Below are 20,176 nucleotides of genomic sequence, written 5' to 3'. Positions count from 1 at the left end.
ATGAAAATGAAGGTTGAGTTCGTAGATGGGCGTGGTCTGAGAATGGGGCCATTGTCTCCTCCACTTTATGCCCCTGGCAAACTTTAAAGGTGTGTAGTTGACATTCAAATTAAGTCTGAGTTTGAAGATGTGTGTGTGGTCTGAGTAAGGCCTCCGTAAGAAAGGAGGGGGTATGAAGTTGGGAGGGGGCCCCAATTAACACTCCTGGTCCTATTTGGCATCGCGGCTGGTGTGACCTGTTGCAAGATGGACTCTAGTTCTTACAAGGTTTGAGTTTTATGCCCTTATTTGTGACATGCACGTTCATGTATGGCTAAGCTAATTATTTATAGTTTCAAAAAATAATTTGGATTGTCATTGGTTGTTTTGATTGTTAAAATAAATAAGGAAAAAAAGATGGAAGAAAAAGCAAAAATATATTTTTTGAAGAAATAACATACCAGTCTTCTTTTCACTTACTTTTCCAGAATTCCAGCGGCTTAATTAAGTTTTCTTTAAACATTTTCTACCCACTTTCTGTTACCACAGAGAGATATAAACCTATCATTGAGAAAGACCATGTTTGGCGTAAACTGCAGTGATCACTAGTCAGAGAAAAGCCATACAGATTACCGTACAATCATTAAAAGCAGAACACGAGATGATGAAACATGGGCTTTAGGACTTGTTGTGTTTGGACACATAGCATGACCTCAGCAACCAGAATGGACAACATTCAGACATGTTGAAACCCAACGAGTCCAGTTCGGTCCGGAGTCTCCCTGGTCCGTCTAATGCCTTTTGGCACTTTGAGGACCTACAGGGAGAAATATCAGCAGCCATAGGAACAAAGTGGTTCTCAGCCAAGAGCAACACATCAGGGTGGTTAGTAAAGAGTGCGGAGGTCCTGTGGGTGATGCTGAAGAGCGATAAATAGCATGCATGTCCAGACTGCGCAGCCTGTCGTCTGCTGCTTAAGAGGCTGTTGGGAAGCCATGGATACTGAACTGTTTGTTTTGCTCCCCGAAATGTTTCCGTTCCCCCTGTTTTTGAAACGGCCACAGCGACGTCATATTCCAGATTATGTCTGAACAGAGAGAACATTCATGGACAAGCTGGCGTTGTTTCGCACGAGCAGCGGTTCGAAGCGATTATTCACTATAATAGCCGACCCAGCTCGTTTAATGAATAATTCGGGCTGTGACTGAGCTCTTCCAGATGGCCCAAATGAAATGCCACCCGTAGCATTTCACCAGTTTGGTGAAGTAGTCATACCAACAGGATGATGGTTGTTATTCTGAATTACTGACGAGGAGCCCTCAAAATATCCTTGAGTGTAGTCGTCCTACATTTCCCTCAAACTCCTCACTCTCCCTTCTTGTTTCTTGTGTCCACGCAGGTAGCGGCAAAACCAGAGGGGGCCGTGACCCATACCCCCCCCCCCCCCCCCCCCCCCCCTGCTCTTCCCCCCCCCCCCCCCCCCCCCCCCCCACCGTCTTGTTGCTTGCCTCCCCTCCCGATGCAACATGGAGCTCCAGGTGTCCTACGGGCTGCTGGGATCAGAGGGGGATTGCGAGATGTCGAGTCTGCTGTTGCCCAGTCCCCAGAGCGAGGCGGTTACCCATGAGATGGAGGAGCTGTCGCTGCAGCCTCTGCCTCCACTCAATGAACGCAAAAATGGTGAGGAAACACTGCCGAACAAGCCCGTCACGGCACGCCGAGACAGGAGATACATTAAACAAGCCACCATGGTGAAAGAGTGACCAAAAGAGATTTCAATTTTCAAAAAATAGAAAAAAAAATGTATTGGGGGTTAAAAATGAACAACTGTCTCACTGAAATCCCACATACATCAAACTCAAACTTGACAGATAATATACAGTATAATAACATTATGCTCCTTGCCTGTTGTTGCAACTCCTCCTGCATGCTGACACTCACAGCAGCCCCGTTTTATCCTTAAATACCCTCAATACTTATATGGCCTCCACACTATTCATGCATGCACACAGGCACATGCTGCATACCTAACTATTAAGTTCAAAATGGGCCATAAAAGTGAGTGAAACTTCCATCAGCTTTTTGTTTTCAACATTATTCCAGCATCTTCATCATGTGAGCCAGCCAACATGTTGGCTTCTCATTAGACTCACGGTGCTGGTGTTGCTCTGGCAGCCGCACGGCCCTGACTCAGACACTGATGGATGGATATGCGATTACCAGGCTTTAGGAGTGGGGTAGATGCTGCCTTTGCCAGTTCCTAATCGTGGCTTAAGACAGTTTAGGGAGATCAGTTCAGTGCAGTCACTGTGATATTGGTCACTATGCTTGTATATAAAATCCAGTTTGTCAGATACAGTCCACAAAACTGTTCAGCCAGAGCTATGAGATTAAACACTTTTTGGATAATTCTGGGATTTTGTGCACGGCGGCGGCTGCTGCTGTCTACACCAGAGCACAATAACACTGACTCGACGGTGGAACATTTTTCTTTTTTGTGGAATGTCAACAGTAGCAGCGCCCACTCATCATCTCGGCTTTTGTCATTTCCCTTCTAGTGGGAACACACACCTCATACTTTCCACACTCTAAGCCATCCCCAGCTCTTTGCCAACCGCAGAGTACCCCCTCTCACATGTTGGTTTTAACATGCAGGTGTTAATCTGTCCACCATCATGACAGGTCCGAGTGTCTAAGACCACTTCGGTTGTGTACAGCAGGAGGCTGCAGCTCAGAGAGTCTGGAGGGAGAGAGGAGAACTGCTCGGTCAGCAGTCTGGGACGTGAAGACTCGGGGCTCGGGGTCTGTTGTGACGGGGAATGAGAGTCTGGCCAGAAAGAGATTAGCCTATTATGTGAAATCAATATTATTATTGATAACTGCAGAGCCTGCTAAGAGGATGAAGAAGTGCAAAAAAGTTAGTTAGGGGGGTTACTTCCCAGAGTAGAAGGCAAACTTCGCGAATGTTGTCTGTAATTAACTCATGACATGTTGTTGATGAAATCACAATTTTAAGCATTGGCTGCTTTTTCTGATGTAAGCGTTCGACACACATGATGTGTTCATGGACCGTTGGAAACCATAATGACTGTTGAATGAGTGTATTCCGTCATATGGCCATCAGTGCTCCAGTAATAAAGAGGAAAGACGACAAATAAAGACGAAAAATGTTGCGAAATTCCTGGGAGCTACCGGCCCTAGCGTGTACATGCGCTGCCGTTGCCTCTTGTTTCCGGTCTTTATGCTAAGCTAAGCTAGCTGGCTGCTCGCTCTTTCATATTGACCAGACAGATTTGAAAGTTCATCTTCCTATTTAATGCGCAACAAGAAAACAAATAAGTGTATTTCCAAAAATGTCAAAACTATTCCTTAGTAATGCATCATGTCATTTTTATACCACTTATTGTTTGCTTCCCATATGTCATCAGCTGTGTTTTGCCTTGTCTTATTTCTATATTATATTAAACCCTTTAAATCTACTTCAGTTCACTTGTTAACTGCAGTGGAAACAGACACGTTTCCATGCTAGCCTGTGATTCCTCCATTGACCTGCTGACTGCGTGCCTGTCACTGTGTGCATAAACAGCTCAGTCATGTCATCCGCCTCTCTCCTCCACCTCTCTAGTTCACAGGTCAACATGTGCGCGTCAGGCTGAGCAGCGTTTCCCGGAGGAACTTAGGACAATGCCACTGACTGGAAGTCTATGTCACTGACTGGAAGTCTATGTCACCTTAAGCAAACATGTCCCCTCTGCATATCTTTCTCCAACTATTCAGTGTAGTTGGGGTCCAAATTAGGCCTGTGGCGATCGGATCGTATAGCGACAATTGAAGGGATGGTTTTCCCTATGCCGATATTAGCTCATTGTTACTATGAGAACTAAGACGTTATAAAAATAATCTCTAGCATCTGCTCCGATGTTGAGCGAGAATAGATTTCTGTAATTGTTTAACCTCAGCCCTTGTTGGAATTAAACCTCCAGTACGCCATGTATGCAAAAGGTTATGTCATATTGATGTGTGACAGTTTGGGGGGGGGGGGGGGGGTTAAAAATGTGAAGTTGGTTGGGCCACCTGTTTCCTGTTGGACCAAGAGTTATTGTCTCCCTGTAAGCTTTGACGCATCCCTTCATATGAATGGGGAAGTGTCTATATTCACAGCTCTTATTTAATTCGTGCAAATCCACAACTCCTCCCACTTACTGTGACACATCCATATGTTGTAGACCCTCTAACAAAGTAACGCTATAAAACACTGTTCATCTTTTCAGCTTGCAGACGAAGTTGTTATTGTCCTTTGTCTTTAGTCAGTGCTGACTCAGACTCTCGACTATTCCTCTAAAGTTACAAGGAAGCTGTGTAGACGTCACATCAGGCTGCGTTGGGATCGCCTACAGCCAGGAAATAAGCCGTCCCAAACTGGCCGAGAGAGAGGGGGGAGTAAGAGCAGGGTGGTGGGGCGGGGTGGGAGGTGGCCCTGCTGTAAAAAAAAAAACAGTCTGGGAGGAGTGCAGGACGGGCCTAATGTTGCTTCTCTAATCCTAAGAAGCTGTGGATTCCTACCATTCGGCTGATCATATTGCACCGCGGCTGAGAGATGATGCGTCTATAAGTTACATATTTTAGGCTTTCATACAAGACTGTCACCCTGGGGTGAAATGGCTTAATCACTCGGTTGTATTTTGGACTGCTCTATAGGCCAGGACTCTCACACTCAGACAATGGCCTATACGGAGGTAGAGACCCCCACTGACCGCTGCACTAGGTTCAGAGCAGGTGAGCACTCCTCTTCTTTGTTGTTATGCTCATTTTTCCACTCGAGTAGGCATATGCTGTTGCAGGCTTGTCCAGGACTTCTGGAAGTTTTTGTGGGTTAATAAAACAAAAGCCCACCTTTATAAACAGATGGAAATAAAGGGATGAAATAAATGATAATGAGATCTAATATTTTGGTGGTGGATGTCCGTCTTTGCTTCTTCTGATTGCCTTCCACCGTTGCTTTGATTTTGGGGTATCAGTGGTCCAGATGTAAACAGCATGTGAAATGTCATACCCTGGTAAACAAAGGCTTACGTAAACATAATGAAACACCATCACAGCCTTAAACAGCTACTGAGGACTTGCACTAGTAAAGCCCTCAGGATAAGACTGAAGTCTGTTCCCTTCTCAGCTTTTTAAATTTTATTCCCTATTTGTACACAATACCTCATTGTTCTGTCTGCTTTCACTCATTTGTCTTCTCATGTTTTTTTTAACTTATAGAACTTTATATTCTATGTACTTATATTACAATCCAAATCACTCTGTTTTTCTTTAATAATATTTCTTGTTTGCAGTCCTGCAGTTGAGGCTTCAGCAAAGGCGAACCCGGGAGCAGCTGGTGGACCAGGGCATCATGCCACGTGAGTGTCCATCACTGAAAAGCTGATGCAGTGTGTATGATGGCTGAGATAATCAACATGTTTGCTCTTTTTCTAGATCGTTTGTTTTTAATATTGTGCTCCGACTTTTGCATTTATGAAAATGTAATGTGTTGCAGCTCTGAAGAGCCCGGCAGCTTTCCACGGGCAGATTCGCAGCTTGGAGAGAGCCAGGGTATGTTGGAAACAAGGTGCTAGCTGTGGACTTGAGAGGCAGAGGAAATAAACTCCTGGACCGTTGTGTGGCATGAACATTCAGATGATTAACTGACTGCCTGTCTTTCTCTTCAGACTGAAAATTTCCTCAAGCACAAGATCCGCAGTCGTCCAGAGAGAGCAGAGCTGGTCAGGATGCACATCCTGCAAGGTACTGGTGATCCTCTAGTTCTCACTACCAACACTTAAAGTATTATCTGGTGTTCCATGTGGACTTTTTTTTTTAAGCATAATAGAATTCCAGTTGGCATCAGACACGATGCTATTAACAAACAAACAAATACTTTTCTAGCCAGCGCCGCAAACAAGAAATTGTCAAACTGAAGTTTTACAGTTTTTTGTTTTTTTTTAAATCTTTTATTGTTCTGCAGAGACCGGAGCAGAACCCTCATTACAGGCCACCCAGATGAGACTGAAGAGGGCGCGGCTGGCCGACAATCTGAACGAGAAGATCGCCCAGAGACCCGGCCCTCTGGAGCTGGTGGAGAAAAACATCCTGCCTGTGGACTCCAGTGTGAAACAGGCAATCACCGGTGAGACGCAGAGAAACAGTGATGGTAAAACGATTAATGTTGCCGTATTAGACAGCCAGTGCAATTGTTTTTAAGAGCCTTGATGGACAGTATCAGGAAGAAGTCATGTTTGATCAGCCGTGCAGGGAATTGGGACAGAAATGATGATAAAAGTTGTGTATTACTTGCACAGAGATACAAAAAAACAGTGAGTGATTAAGTGCTGGACTTTTTGTTGTTGTCTGTCAGTGGGTACGGTGAATTATCCGAAAGTGTTGGATGAAGACAGCTGCGATGCCCTGTCCCCAGAGCATCTAGCCAGCCAGGAGTCTCAGACTCGTGTCCCCTCTCCCGTGGAGATCAAAGTGCCAGAGACGCCTTCTGTAGTCCCAGCACCACCGGTACCCAGCACCCCGCTGCAGGTCAGATACAGGACTAGTAAAACATGTGTTTGTGTGTGCCTGCTCTAATAGCCCCGGGTCTTTATACCTTCAAACCTCATAACGGTGTTCATTCAAAGTTCAGTGTTTGCTTTGCAGTGATTGGTGTCTTTCTGTTGTTTCTTCAGACCTTCCCAGTCGCTACTCAAGCAACAACAGACTTTGTGAAAGTGATCTCTGCGATTGAACAGCCTGCCAGCCGCCCAGCTGTCCCTCCGGCACAGCCAGTCATCCCAGCTGCTATTTTAAAGCCAGGCCCAACACTGGTGAAAGTAAGAGCGTTTTTTTACCACCTCTAAATTCAATATATTTCTGTAATATTTGAATACTGCTGGACAGAATGGTGCGTTTCTTTTTGTTTCCTCCCACAACAGCAAAGTCAGCAGAAGCATCCGTCAGAGAAGAGCCGCAGTAAGAAGGGCAAGGAGCCCAAGTCCAGAGTGAAAAAGCTCAAGTACCACCAGTATGTTCCCCCCGACCAGAAGCTGGAGGCCAGCGAAGCACCCATGGACTCCTCTTATGCCCGACTGCTGCAGCAACAACAGCTGTTCCTCCAGCTGCAGATCCTTAGCCAGCAACAGCAGCATTACAACTACCAGACTATATTACCGGCACCGCTCAAGTACGTACATAAAACATTAGAACTTTGTGATTGTGTTGTTTTAGTTTGGTTTTGGCTCGTCTCCATAGTCAAGTACTTTTGCTTTCAGTGACCCAGAGGGCCATTAGCTAGTTTCCAATAACAACTTTGCATCTAATCATATTAACATCTACCAAGATGTTGCTTCACCAGCTGCTGTTTTCATAAATGTCTCACAGCCGCGGCATGACCAAGCTCCCTTTGAACTACTGCGCTGTGGTTTGGTTGACTGGCTGTGTTAGTGAGGCACAGGATGGATGTTCTGTTCATACTGGGAACAGACTTCCTCTCTCTCTTTCCTGCCTCTTCCATGAGCTCTCCGTTAATACTCCTTTGTCCACCTCCCCTCTTTCTCCCACCTCCACTTCCTCTTTTCTGTTTCTCATTCACGTGCTACGCAAGCGCTGTAAATAATGTTGGGATATAACAATGACCTCATGTTTTTGTGTCTCATTTCTCACCGAAGGCCTGTAGCCGAGGGTCAGAGCGGCAGCGCCGGGAGCCTTCCAACCTCCATTATGGTGTCTTTGCCCACTGCACCTCCACCTCCCCCCGTAACTTCAGCTCTGGCTCGTCCAAACAACTCTCTCTCAAACCGCAAGCCGGGAGTCTTGCCTGCCAATCTGGAGGAGATGAAGGTATTTGGAAAACCCACTGGTACCAGCATTCCCCTTCACCCCTGTAGCTTGGAAAAGCAGAGCCCAGTTGAAATTATCGTTATGATTGTGGCCTCAAGGTAGAAATTACCGTTTTTTAGGCCCACTCAGCTGTTGAAATTGATCTGTCGAGATATCACACAGCCAGGAGTAGCAACAATCTGATAAGCTCTCATAAGATCTAACAAGCTTCTGTTTAGTCATTTGGGAAGTTTGATAAAACAAAGAGAACCCGAGGGCACAGACTTCATATTGTTCAACTTCAAATCTCTTTTTCTCAAAGTTGCATTGGTTTAACACAAATATTAAAATTCAGGAGAAGCAGATCGTCCTGCTCTGTCCGAAGGTAGTTAAGTCCGCCTAACAACAGCACCTCTAAAGCTCACTGATAAACACATTGATTATACAGACAGATACAGTATCTTACTGTTTAATACGTGCAAAAACTGTAAAAGTTGTATTTCTTTGCCGAGATCAGTGACTTCTTGGAGTCTTGTTGGTCAACTGATGTTAGATGGCAGATTGTCTTTGGACTAAGCAAGGCCGTCTGTTTCTCCCTGCCTCCAGTCTTTGTGCTAAGCTAATCGGCATCAGCTGCACTCCTCCTCTAGCTCTAGTCTAAACTGGTTTATGTGATTGTATTTGTCTAGGTGGCTGAACTAAAACTGGAGCTGAAGCTGCGTGGCCTCCCCGTGTCGGGAACAAAGACTGACCTGATGGAAAGACTGAAGCCTTTCCAGGACAACCACTGCACCTCGGCTCCTGCCACTATTCCCGTCCCTGCCGTCTCCTCCATGCCCATGGAGGTCACCACTAGCAGCCCCGCCATAGTCCTTCCAGTCCAGCAGGTGGCTCCAGAGAACATGAACCCGACTCCGCCGGTCTCACCCGTTCCCACTGATCGCTCGACCCTCCAGCAGGATCTCGGCATGTCTGAGGCTCTTTCTGAAACACAGATGGTGAGCTCTGGCTGGCCAGGTCCACAATCCTCGTCTCTGTCGTCTTTTCAAGTCCCGGAAGAAAAAGACAGGCGGCTGCATGAAAAGGAGCAGCAGATAGTGGAGTTGATGAAGAAGCTGGAGCAGGAGCAGAGGTTGGTTGAGGCGCTGAAGATGCAGCTGGAGGTGGAGAAGAGAGGCCAGGGTGGCTGCACCGCTGACTCTGTATCTGCCATGAACCCTGTTTCTACTGTCCGCAGCTCAAATGTGGTAAAAATGGAGGGCACAGTCCTGTCAAACTGTTCATCCGCTGCCGGTGCAATCCCCAACTCTATCCTGGGCATCCAGACTCTCTCCCCCCGGCCAACAGTAGTCAAGTTGGAGGATGTGACTGTTTCTTCTGGCAAGCCTCTCCAGCTCCAGACCCAAACCCAGATCATCACCCAGATCCAGCCCCAAGCCCAGCCCCAAATAATCGGCAGCCCTCGCCTCCTCTCCCAGTCACAGAGAAGTCCCAAACTCCAGACCCAGCCTGCAGCCCCGAGCCTGCAGCAGTTCTTCATCAGCCACCCAGGCGGGGTGTCCCAGGTGCTGGGTCAGCCCCAGACCTTGTTAACCACCACAGGCCTCCTCCCAGTCTCGCTACCCAACAGCGCTACAGCAATCCAGCTGCCAAACACCAATGTCAGCCTGCAGGTACGATTGCTAAAAAAAAAGTAGAGTGACGTCACATGTTGTGGTGCCTGTTAGAGAAGCGTTAGAGCTTGCTTACCTGCTTTAGGGGCTTACTAATTAGAAAACCGGATGTATAGACTCACAATATGTTCTTACACCCTTTTCTCCTTCCTGTTCTTCAGGCCACAGTCTCAAATCCAGGCCTGGTCCAGGCCTCAGCTCCTCAGCGGCAAACCACTAAGAGGGAGACGGCATCCAACCAGCAGTTATCCAACCACAACCCGCTGCTACAGGTCAGCCACGCCGCGCAGTTAGTTGCATTTCTCTGAGAAGTCTCTTATTGCCTTGCCTCAAACAATAATGCTTATCCGGCGCTGTTCGAAGACAGTAATGTGTAATGATGGTAGCTGGAGAAGTACTGCTGTAAAGTTGTCATTACAATTTCCCAGAGACTATGGTGATGTCTTCGAAATTGATTGTAGAAAATAGGGCCTGTTAAAAAGAAATACAGGAACAGACTCGCACAATGTTGCCGTTTTTAAATGTACGCTTTATGTATGCAGACCTTATGATCTACGTTTACCTTATTTAAGAATATTTCATTGTTTTTCACAAAAAAACGTTATTTTTATCCAATTTTATGCATATTTAATGACCATTTGCCTAATATTGTGACTGATGATCCTGACTTGACATTTTCATATCGTCTCATGCTGAGTGGGAGCTAGGAAGGTGTCTGCCCCTCGTCCCATTTGCTGTGTTTCCAGTTCCTTCTTTAAAACAACACTGATGTTCGCATCTGTCTTGTGTGTTGACAGACTCTGACTATGTGCAGTAACACTACTGGTTTGGAGAGCCAGACTAGGCCTGAGATGAATCCACAGTGTTTCCTGAGAAGTAGCCCAGAGAACCGGGTCTCTCCACGAGCTTCACCCAACCGTCACACCTCCAACGGACCCCTCAATAAGGTATCAGTGCTGAGTTATCACTGGAGGGGGGGTTATTCCTATCCTACATTCATATTAATTACGCTTCCCTCAAGAAGAGATCATTTACTATTTCATTTTCACAATTTTCCCAACTTGACCCGGAGAGTTTCTTTTTTCATACACTGTTCTTAATTCTCCGTCTCTCTCTTATCCTTCCAGTCTTCTTCTCCCCAGCCTACCTTCATCCTTCAGCCCACCTCTCTTGTTCCTCAGCCTCCCAAGATACGAGAGCCTCCCCGCTATGAGGAGGCCATCAAACAGAGCCGCAACCTGCACGTCAACAATCTTTCACAGGTTAGAGACGCACCAGCCCAAACAAACGCATCACCGTGTCCTTCAGAATACTTTCAGAATACTTTCTGTTTTCTTGTTTTCAGCAGCCTTCAGTCTCGTAACCTTGTCGACTGTCTTTTCAGGTCCCCACAGCAACCAGCCAGCAAATGGATGACTTGTTCGACATCCTCATACAGAGTGGAGGTAAAGGCACCGACGGCACACACCCCCACAACATTCTGTTCAGTACGAGCATGTTGAAAACATTCTCGTCTCAGGCAAATGAGGAAACTGCTTTGTAGGCAGCAACATTTTGAGTTTGGTGACGTCACAGATTATGTACACAGAATTGATTATGAATCATATCAGCCTTTTACATACTTATGATGTCTTACCTAATATGACAGAGGCTACTCTAAATTCTGAAGAGCTGATCAAATGATGCCTCTTCTGAATAGAAACTTTTTTGTTATTCATTAGCCGGCTTTCTCACTTGCTCTTTAATTCGCTCTGAGAGCAACACACACACACACACACACACACACACACACACCCCGTCACACACATCGGGGGTGATGATATTGGGTCCTGTTTTGACGGCCCATACAGAGCTCTGCGGGCCTGCTCGATATCTGCAGCCATACTATTGCCATCTGTCTGGTCTATTTTTTCCTCAGGCCTAGTAACAGGTCTAGTATAAACGTGTGTGTTTATCAAGCTAAAGATGGTATTACATGTTATAACGACTGTGAGGAAATGGTGGTACCGTTGCCGTTCCCTCAGTGGTTGAACCCTCGTATTAATGCATGTTTTTATCCCCCTCCTCCAGAAATCACTCCATTTATCCAGCAGGACCCTCACGTGTCTCACAATAAGACCCTCCCAGTCACGGCAAACATCTCAACCCTGCCGGTCAACACGGCTCTCTCCAGGCCGCCTGCACAGATCCAGCTGGCTCCGCCGCCCACCCTGAGCCCCCTCATCGGCCACGGCCTGCCCAGCCTCTCCTCGCTGGCCACAGACAATCAGCTGGAGGCCTTTCTGGAGCGCACCCTGGCTGACACGTCACCGGCGTCAGACGCGCGCACACGGGGCCTGATGGAGGAGCTGCAGGCCCAGCTGATGGAGCAGCAACCCTACTCGCCCATGGACACGTCAGACTTGTCCTTCTGCGATTCTTCCTCGCCGTCCTCGCTCAACATGGGCCTGTCCGACCCAGGCCTGGACAATATGGAGTGGCTGGACCTCACCATGCCGCTAGGTCCTGCTGGGTCACTCACACCTCTGGGAATGCCAGCAGACTTCCTGGATGCACAAGACCTGCAGCTGCACTGGGACTGACGGAGGGGTGGATGACAAAAGGAGGAAGAGAGCAGCTGAGCCAGGAGTGAGAGATGGATGGATGGATGAAGAGAAGAGGAAAGGGATCGACGAGGTTGAGTTTCCACATTTTTAAAAGGGAGAAAACGTGGCATTTTGTGCCGTACCACTCTCACTAGTACATCCAAACCATCTGTAATATTCCCACTATACTACAGTGAATATGCTGTACAGGCACTGATTCAAGTTGAACTACACGCAGGAGTTTGCACAGTTATAAAAGAGGGCCTCAAATGGCTGAACAGCCAGAATAACATCATCACTAAGACGAGATCCCCCAACATATGAAGGGATTTTAAAAAGACTTTTACAGGGTCAGAGGTCATGATCACTTAAAGAGACAAGAGACAGAGCCAAATGAATTCTGGTAGCACGGACTGTGTGTAAATACTCTAAACAACACTAAAAGAACTTCTCGGGAGAGAGCCTGAACAGCATTGATGTCAGTGTGACCGCTGCATCTGTTTGACTGTGTAAGCGCAGTAGCTACATGTCAAAGGGTAGACGTGGTGTCATGTGTGTTCCACTGGAGCATATTGAGCCATTGTAGGTTATACAAGCTGGTCATTTACAACACAATCAATATGTTGCTCTAAATGACAGCTCACAGATGTAATCAAGTAATAACAAATGGAATTTATATTCTCAATAAGAATTTAAATGAGGCTTGGTCTGGGACGTCCCGGTGTCGGTGCAGCCTCAGCTGCTGACCTCTCCCCCTGGGGAAGCTCAGACTAAACTAAGTCTGAGGTGCTGGACGGTCAAGTCCGTTTGTTCCTTTTATGATCGGATGTTTTAAAGGGATTCCTAACTGAGAGGAGGTCACGCCTCCGTTCACACTGGTCCAGTCTACCACATACTGTACAGCACGCGTACGCTGACTAATCTGACGTGTTGTATCAGATGTTTCCCTTCTGACCTTTCACGACCCCCTGCGGTCAAGCTGACGAACCAATGACTCTAAAGAACAAAAGACTCGACTTCAGTCGGATGGCGAGAGGAGGAAGCTCCTCCGTCTATGTGAGAGCTATGCACGTGAGGGGCGGAGAGATCCGGCGATGCGCCTCATTCACCTCGGAAACAAGGGAATGCAAACTTTGCATACCTGCGGTGATGCACAGCTAGGATCGTGGGGGCCAATTGCTCCAGAGATGCAGGTGTTGTCGTCCAAGTATCTTACTTTGAATGTAATTTAGACAAAATGGGGACTTCGCTCACCAAGTCGGCAGCTTTTTCTCTTCTGATAGTAAACTGACATAAAGCGGTGGAAAGGGAACAAATGTCGGTTTATAAGACATGCAGACGCATATCCAGAAGAGTTGTGAATTGCAAGTTGTATCAAGGAGGGAAGATGTCGCTGGAGGAGATGAGCTTTATATCGAGGTGTGTGTGTGTGTGTGTGTGTGTGTGTGTGTGTGTGTGTGTGTGTGGAAAATGATTGCGGAAAATGATTGCATCACTAGCCCACAAATGTGCTGGTTAACAATTCCCTTTAGCCGATCGATTAATCTGCTTTAACAGCCCACTGATTGAGTGACCAACCATCATTTGGATGAACCAGAATACTCTTAAGTCGGGCTGGACCAAATAGTTTCATTCATAACATTCAGATTCTAGATCAACATTTTAATGCTGCACGTTTTTTTTTTTTTAGTTATGTTTTATTTCTGCACCGCTGCAGACAAAGATGAGGCTGCGCTGATATTAATAGTATCACTGTGTGTAGAATTAGATTCCACTGGTGGCTACAAAGGGTTGTTTCCGACCCGTGTGATCCAAACGTGAAAGATTTATTGAAAAAAGATGGATGTAATCGTTTCCAAAATTCACATGTTTTTAGCCAACAAGATATTTTGCTGAAATCCATATTTGTTGGCGTTAAGCCTTTAAAAAATGTTTTCATTGTGGTCTAAAACGGTTTACTCAACCGCACGCACCTGTGTTAATGGAGCCGTCTAGCAGTAATCTGACAGCACCTTAAACTCAGACATTTATATAATAACAATGTTTATTTAACAATATGACGACAGATATTTAAAGATTCATTCCAAAACCTCAACAGAAGCTTAAAATAAATAAAAATAGCTTCAGCACCGCCCCATTCTAAAGTAATATTTGGCTGAGAAAATAGTCTCTCGTGATGCATACTGACCAAGGGGATATGTAAGAGAAGCGTGTGTGTGTGTTTGTGTGTCTGTGTGTCGATTTGTCTTCCCGTCTTCTGCATGTACACCTGTGACTCTGTGTGCATGATTGTATTCATGTTAAATCACGGGCTGTCTCGAGCTCGTTGCCCACGAGTTGTCTGAAAACGATGTACTAATATCTATGAAATCAAATCATTCGGTTGACATGTTTAAAACCACTCTTCAGAAGGCTCCTGATGACTGTTTCCTGTTTTGTTTTTTTTTGTTTTTTTTTTAATTATCTGTGTTGTTCAGTTGGTGTCCTACAGTCAAAAACGCACCGGCACCTTTGAGGTGTGATGCACAGTGAAGAGGGCTGAGCTACTTTTAAAGTTGTCATGAATTCTAAATCATCATTTTAAACAGATTGCATCATATCCCACTAGTTAGTTTTCAAACCTGAATATTGAGTTACTGATTTAGTGTCTCAGTTAAGGATATCATTTTGGGTTTGATGCGGTCTCACTGTATGGCACTTTGAAACACAATAGCTTTTTTACTTGTCTTTTTTTCACGTCCAGTGACTTAAACCTGTTGTTACGTCCATGGGCTCTAGAGGGCGCTGCCTCTCTTCTGTTGGCTTTTTTTTTTTTTTTTTTAGCACAAACATTTAAATGAGGCCGTTTCACGGCCTCAACAAATTGTAAGAGATGACCTCATTCTCGTGCTCATTCCTGGTTGGTGCACCTTTGGTTGAGTTGAGTCAGGGTGCTGGGACCCTGAGTACCGCCGAGGGTAAGAATCACGAGTGGATTCATGTTTCCTACAAGATGACGAGTTGAACCGTTTGTTTTCTTCAGTCAGCTTTAAGGCTGACACATTTAATATTGTGTTGCCAAAAAAGGGCAGTGGAACATATCACATTTTATTTTCTCACGTTTTTTTTGTATTTTTCACTTCTTCTGCGTGGTGAAAATGAAAAGACAAAACATTTAATCTTGCTTTCATGCCAATGTAAAAGAGGATTCCATGTGTATATTCCAGGTTTGCAGAGTCGTTTCATTACTTCCTTTTCATATCAGACATGCACAAACGTCTTGGCTGCGTTAAATCTACACATGTATGTGATCTACAGCTTAAAGCAATACTGGCTGCTCTCCTTTTGATATACCATCACGTCTACATGGTTACCCACACGTTGCGAAAACTCTGGCTGCCCGTCGGGCGCTAACCGTAACCATTCACGGTCAACACCTAACCTCAACCATCTTGAGGGAGTTTCACAACTTGTGGGTTACCTTCTAGAAGAGACCCGTGATATACTGTACTGTATGTCACATCCTGCCTCGATTTTTCATAAAACTTTTACAGTTTATAAGTTCAAAAGCATGTTTGAATAGCCCTCTAAAGTTGGAGGTTTGTGGAGGCATGGTCAATCTGAAGAACCCTTAAGGTTCCTGTCAGCTTCTCCACGTTCATAGTTGGAGTCAACAGGTGTCGGCTCAGGTTCCCCCGTATTGACTCCAGCTCTCCTGCGTGTCCCACTTCACCTGCAGAGTTCATCATCATGTAAACATTTGTTGGTTGAGAAGCTGAACTTAAGAGCAGACCAGACGTTTCATTACAGTCGATGTATTTTGGGGACATTTACATCCGTCATTGTAGCCGAGTCTCCACCGCCCATGCTATGCCTCTTGTTTGTATGCCATATGTTTTGCACATTGTGTACATATTTATATAGATGTAATGCATATTTTTCTACATGTGTAACATCCATGGGGTCTCTAATGTAAATACTCAAAAAGATGTATATAAGTACTGTATGCCTTTCTGTGTCAATAAAATTGGTGTACTGTGAACGCCTCTACAGAAGTTAATTACAGAATGACCAACATTTCCGACAACATTATCACAAACAATATTTAAAACAGTTGGCGAGAGTATAGAAACAGAAGTGTACAGGAAGGCACAACATTTAAATTGTGTTGCTGCTGGCCGTGTATGCAAACCATTGTTTGTCAGACTTTGCGGTTCACAGCCCCGTATTTGCATCTGTTCACCAAAGTATTTCCATTTTGAGATAACAGATGTTCATGAAGGTCATTCCATTGTTGACAGAAAAGCCAGCGATCCATTTGTTTGGAGTTATTAGTATCTGTCACATAAGCTAGTCTAGACATTCTTTAAGTTAGTCCGGTTTGTATTTGCTTTAAGTAGGTCACCGTGTGAACTTAAAGATAAAAGGTATTCAGGGTGATCAATTGGCAGCAATGTAGAATATCATGAATAAGTATGGCTCACGGGAGAAGTTTCAGTTGGTTGCAATCTGCAACCTCACCGCTAGATCCTACACACTACCGGTAGATCTTTAAGTTATCTGAGCCTTTGTGCTGATTGTACCAGCGGTGTAGTCGACTCCAGCTACATTGCTGGGATCAGCTGTTGAGTCAAATGGCCGAGTCCCAGACAGCTCCAAGACCGCGGCAAGGGGTCACTCGGGTATAGAAGCCGTGGATCGTACTGTACATATCGCACCAGGGCTGGTAATATAGTAACCTCCGTGTCAAAATGGCTGGTGCTTGTGTATGTTTGCTCGACACTCGGGACACTGGTGGTGGACGTCTCTCAGACGGCTCATGAAAAAAGGGATTAAACAGCAGCCTCCTACACACCTGTGGAAGGAAGGAAGAGAGCGAGGATGCAACATCAAAGGTGTCAAACTCCCCAACAACGTTTGTTTTAAACTGTAAATCACTTTGGAAAATAGTGGTCAGCTTAAACACATAACATCTACTGACATTACAGACTCAGTAGTGGCAGGTACACAGCAATAACCATCTACAGTTAGCTAACATTCACCATTATCAGCTACTGGCCATACCAGACTAAGTAAGGCTGTAGAAGTAATACCTTCAGGCAGAACCAGTCTAGCGGTTTCCTCCCTGCTCAGCTAAGCTAATTTCATGCACAGACAGACTATTGCCAAGAAAGCGAACAAGTGTTTTTTTTACAAAACACCAAAACATTTCATTATGACTAGTGTTACCACTGCAGTCTGGCAAAGTGACATTATCTACAGCCAGGTTCAGAAAGACATACCCCATCAAGGTGCACAAGAAGCAAATCGTCCACGAAGCGTTGCCCACTCTGCTGCGGGTTTCTGTGAAGACGACCTCTTCACAGGATGGACACTTGGTGAGCGCTGGTGTTTGACCGAGAAAGTCCACTTGAGAGACAGAGAACTGTTACCGGCCTAATGGATACTCAAATGTAGACTGCTGGGGCTTAATCACAAACTGTGGGGGGTACATTTGTATGGCATACTTTACTATGAACTTTGTATGACAACTTTTTTACGGCATTGTATAGTATGACTTTTCAATCGTATTCTATACGATACGTCTAGGGCGACGGTGGCTAAGTGGAGAGCAGGGCCGTAAAAGAAAGTCATAGCGAAGTACAGCGAAAAAACGTCATAGTATAGTATGTTGAAAAATAAATAAATATTTCATAATAAAATATGTCGAAAAAAGTAAAAAATAAAGTCATGGTATAGTGTGTCGAAAAAAGTCAGAGTATAGCATTTGTGACGACCCATCCCTTCTACTCGGAGTCTGTGTCCTGTTTCCTCTCTTTCTGTTTTTCAGGATGTCCAATGTGAACTAATGAGCCGTACCTGAGCCTGCTGAGGTTCCAGCTTTATAGTTTCTCCCCCTGAACATTGGACGGGCTCTTCTTTGGCTGACATGGCTGCTGATTCGTTTTGGTAGTTTAGTTTATGTGTTCTTTGAATAAATATGTTGTTTATCACTTTTAACTCGTCTGGTCTCCCATTCATGTTGCAGCCTTTGAGCTGGTTTGCAACACATCACAAACAAAGGTTTTTAAAAAGTCATAGTATGTCGAAAAAAGTAATAGTTATAGCATGTCGAAAAAAGTCATAGTTATAGCATGTCGAAAAAAGTCATAGTATAGTATGTCGAAAAAAGTCATAGTATGACAAAAAAGTCAGTTATAGCATGTCAAAAAAAGTCATAGTATAGTATGTCGAAAAAAGTCAGTATAGCATGTCGAAAAAAGTCATAGTATACTATGTCGAAAAAAGTCATAGTATGACGAAAAAAGTCATAGTTATAGCATGTCGAAAAAAGTCATAGTATAGTAGGTCGAAAAAAGTCATAGTATAGCATGTCGAAAAAAGTCATAGTATAGTATGTCGAAAAAATGTAATAGAAAAGTATGTCAAATTGTTTTAGAGTGCTGTGTTTACGCCTCGTGTGCACCTTTGCCTCTATCTGTGCTCAGCATCCTCTCATCCCTCTGTGTCAGCAAGTGTATGTGTCGGCTACTTCACAGTCACGTTTGCTGGCCCTGTCCACCTGAACAGCACCATTTTGAGGCTGACGTGCCCACGCCCCTCCAGCAGTACCCAGTGGCAAGACTGTGCATAACTTTGCTTACTCTGTGAAACCCTTATAGTAAAGTAGGTCATGGGTTAGTATGTCATAAAATGTCATCAAAATAGTATAGTATGTCATAAAAACAAATGTAATTAAGACTATCATAGTATAATATGCTATAGTAAAAGTCTAAAAATGGTACAGTATGTCATAAAGAGCCATTAAGAATTCATACGTATGCCATAAAGAAAGTCATAAAAAGTATAGTTTCGTACATTATCCCACCAAAATATCATACTAGGGAATGTCATAAAATGTCTTAATATAGCATTTCATAAAAAATGTCACAGTAGCCTACCTAGTATGCCATAAGAATGTCAGCATTGACTGCATGACTTAACTGAGATCGTTATATGTGTGTGTAAGTGTGTAACTTACCTGGAATGACTGAGCCGGTTGGTGTGTCTGCTACAGGACTCACTTTCACTCTGTGCTGCAGTGTGAAGTCCTTCTGTGCCAACTCGGGACGCGGTAGCATGTAGATCCCCCCACGGGGTGTCTCAGTTTTAGAAAAAGTGGGATGGGTGCCTTGTTCACCTGATTTAAAAGATGAGCAGAGACATCATAGATTCATTAAGCAACATCTAAAAAAAAAAAAAAAAAAAAGGAGGATGTTTTCACAGGAAGCAGGGTGGCCATTACCGAGCTATGTTAAGGTGCTTGATGCTGTACTTTAAAAGTAGTAATGTTGAAGTATATTTTCCGGTGATGGGAAGTCTGAATTTTAAACTCTATTATGAAGATGCAAATTGGTAAAGACAAACATGCCTTTGTTTGTTCTGAGTTTGGAGCGATTTCCCTGTTTCTCCAACTCCTCCTTTTTAACCAGCAGCTCGTCAAGCTCCCTCTGGATGGCCTCCAGCTCACACAGTTGGTCGCTGTCCTCACAGGTCACTGACAAACACCAGACAGTGGGAAGACGTTAGCAAAGCTGGACAGATCAAGCATGCTACTGCACCGGTTATTCATTATTTTTAACCATTGCAGCAGTTCTTAATGCAGCAAAAAGGTTATTAGGCAAGTTAGAAATATGACAATGAATCATATTGTCAGCTAAATAACTCAAATGGAGTGGAACAATAACTCTTCAATTAATTTTACTCCTCTATTTGCCTCTCTTGAACTCATTTCATATTTTTCGTAGGCCTTAACACACGTCTAATCATTTATTCCATGTTGTCCCCACACAACATTTCCCATTTTACTAATGATTATCCTTTATGGTAATGAGATGGAAGTACCCTAGAGGGAAAGAAATAATAACCAGCTTCTAGTTTGTCAGCTAACTTCGTTGGTGCTAGTTTTCTGTCTAGTTTTTTGTTGGAAAATGAGTAAAAGATAAACGTGAGACTAAAATAAATCAATCAATTTATTTCAACTGCATGGTGGTAAAGGGGAAAAAAGCTTCTTTTTTTTTTTTTTACTTAGATAACTTTGTTGGATTTGGCTTGCTGGCAAAAACGTTGAATAAA

At 44.6% G+C, this 20,176-nt stretch overlaps 1 protein-coding gene across 4 annotated transcripts; it reads left to right on the top strand.

Moving 5' to 3' along the window:
* The first annotated feature begins 1,459 nt into the window (after positions 1-1,459).
* On the top strand, positions 1,460-16,103 carry mrtfba (myocardin related transcription factor Ba). Of its 4 annotated transcripts, none has more exons than XM_031843246.1 (16): positions 1,460-1,659; positions 4,678-4,755; positions 5,316-5,381; positions 5,519-5,574; positions 5,691-5,766; positions 5,987-6,148; positions 6,377-6,549; positions 6,696-6,839; positions 6,942-7,189; positions 7,674-7,845; positions 8,514-9,497; positions 9,659-9,769; positions 10,295-10,444; positions 10,625-10,759; positions 10,882-10,942; positions 11,568-16,103. In XM_031843246.1, the coding sequence occupies exons 1-16, from the start codon at positions 1,506-1,508 to the stop codon at positions 12,077-12,079; spliced, it is 3,282 nt and encodes a 1,093-aa protein (XP_031699106.1). In that variant the 5' UTR covers positions 1,460-1,505; the 3' UTR covers positions 12,080-16,103. The 4 variants fall into 4 exon arrangements, with proteins under 4 accessions (XP_031699106.1, XP_031699105.1, XP_031699108.1 ...); XM_031843245.1 differs by having other exon boundaries at positions 5,987-6,172; XM_031843248.1 differs by lacking the exon at positions 4,678-4,755.
* The last annotated feature ends 4,073 nt before the right edge of the window (positions 16,104-20,176 follow it).

The sequence above is a fragment of the Anarrhichthys ocellatus genome, unplaced genomic scaffold (assembly GCF_004355925.1).
Source record: "Anarrhichthys ocellatus isolate YVR2014 unplaced genomic scaffold, GSC_Weel_1.0 scaffold4, whole genome shotgun sequence".
Classification (NCBI taxonomy): Eukaryota; Metazoa; Chordata; class Actinopteri; order Perciformes; family Anarhichadidae; genus Anarrhichthys; species Anarrhichthys ocellatus.
Note: the sequence above shows the minus strand (reverse complement) of the source record. Positions and strands in the feature narration are given on the sequence as shown.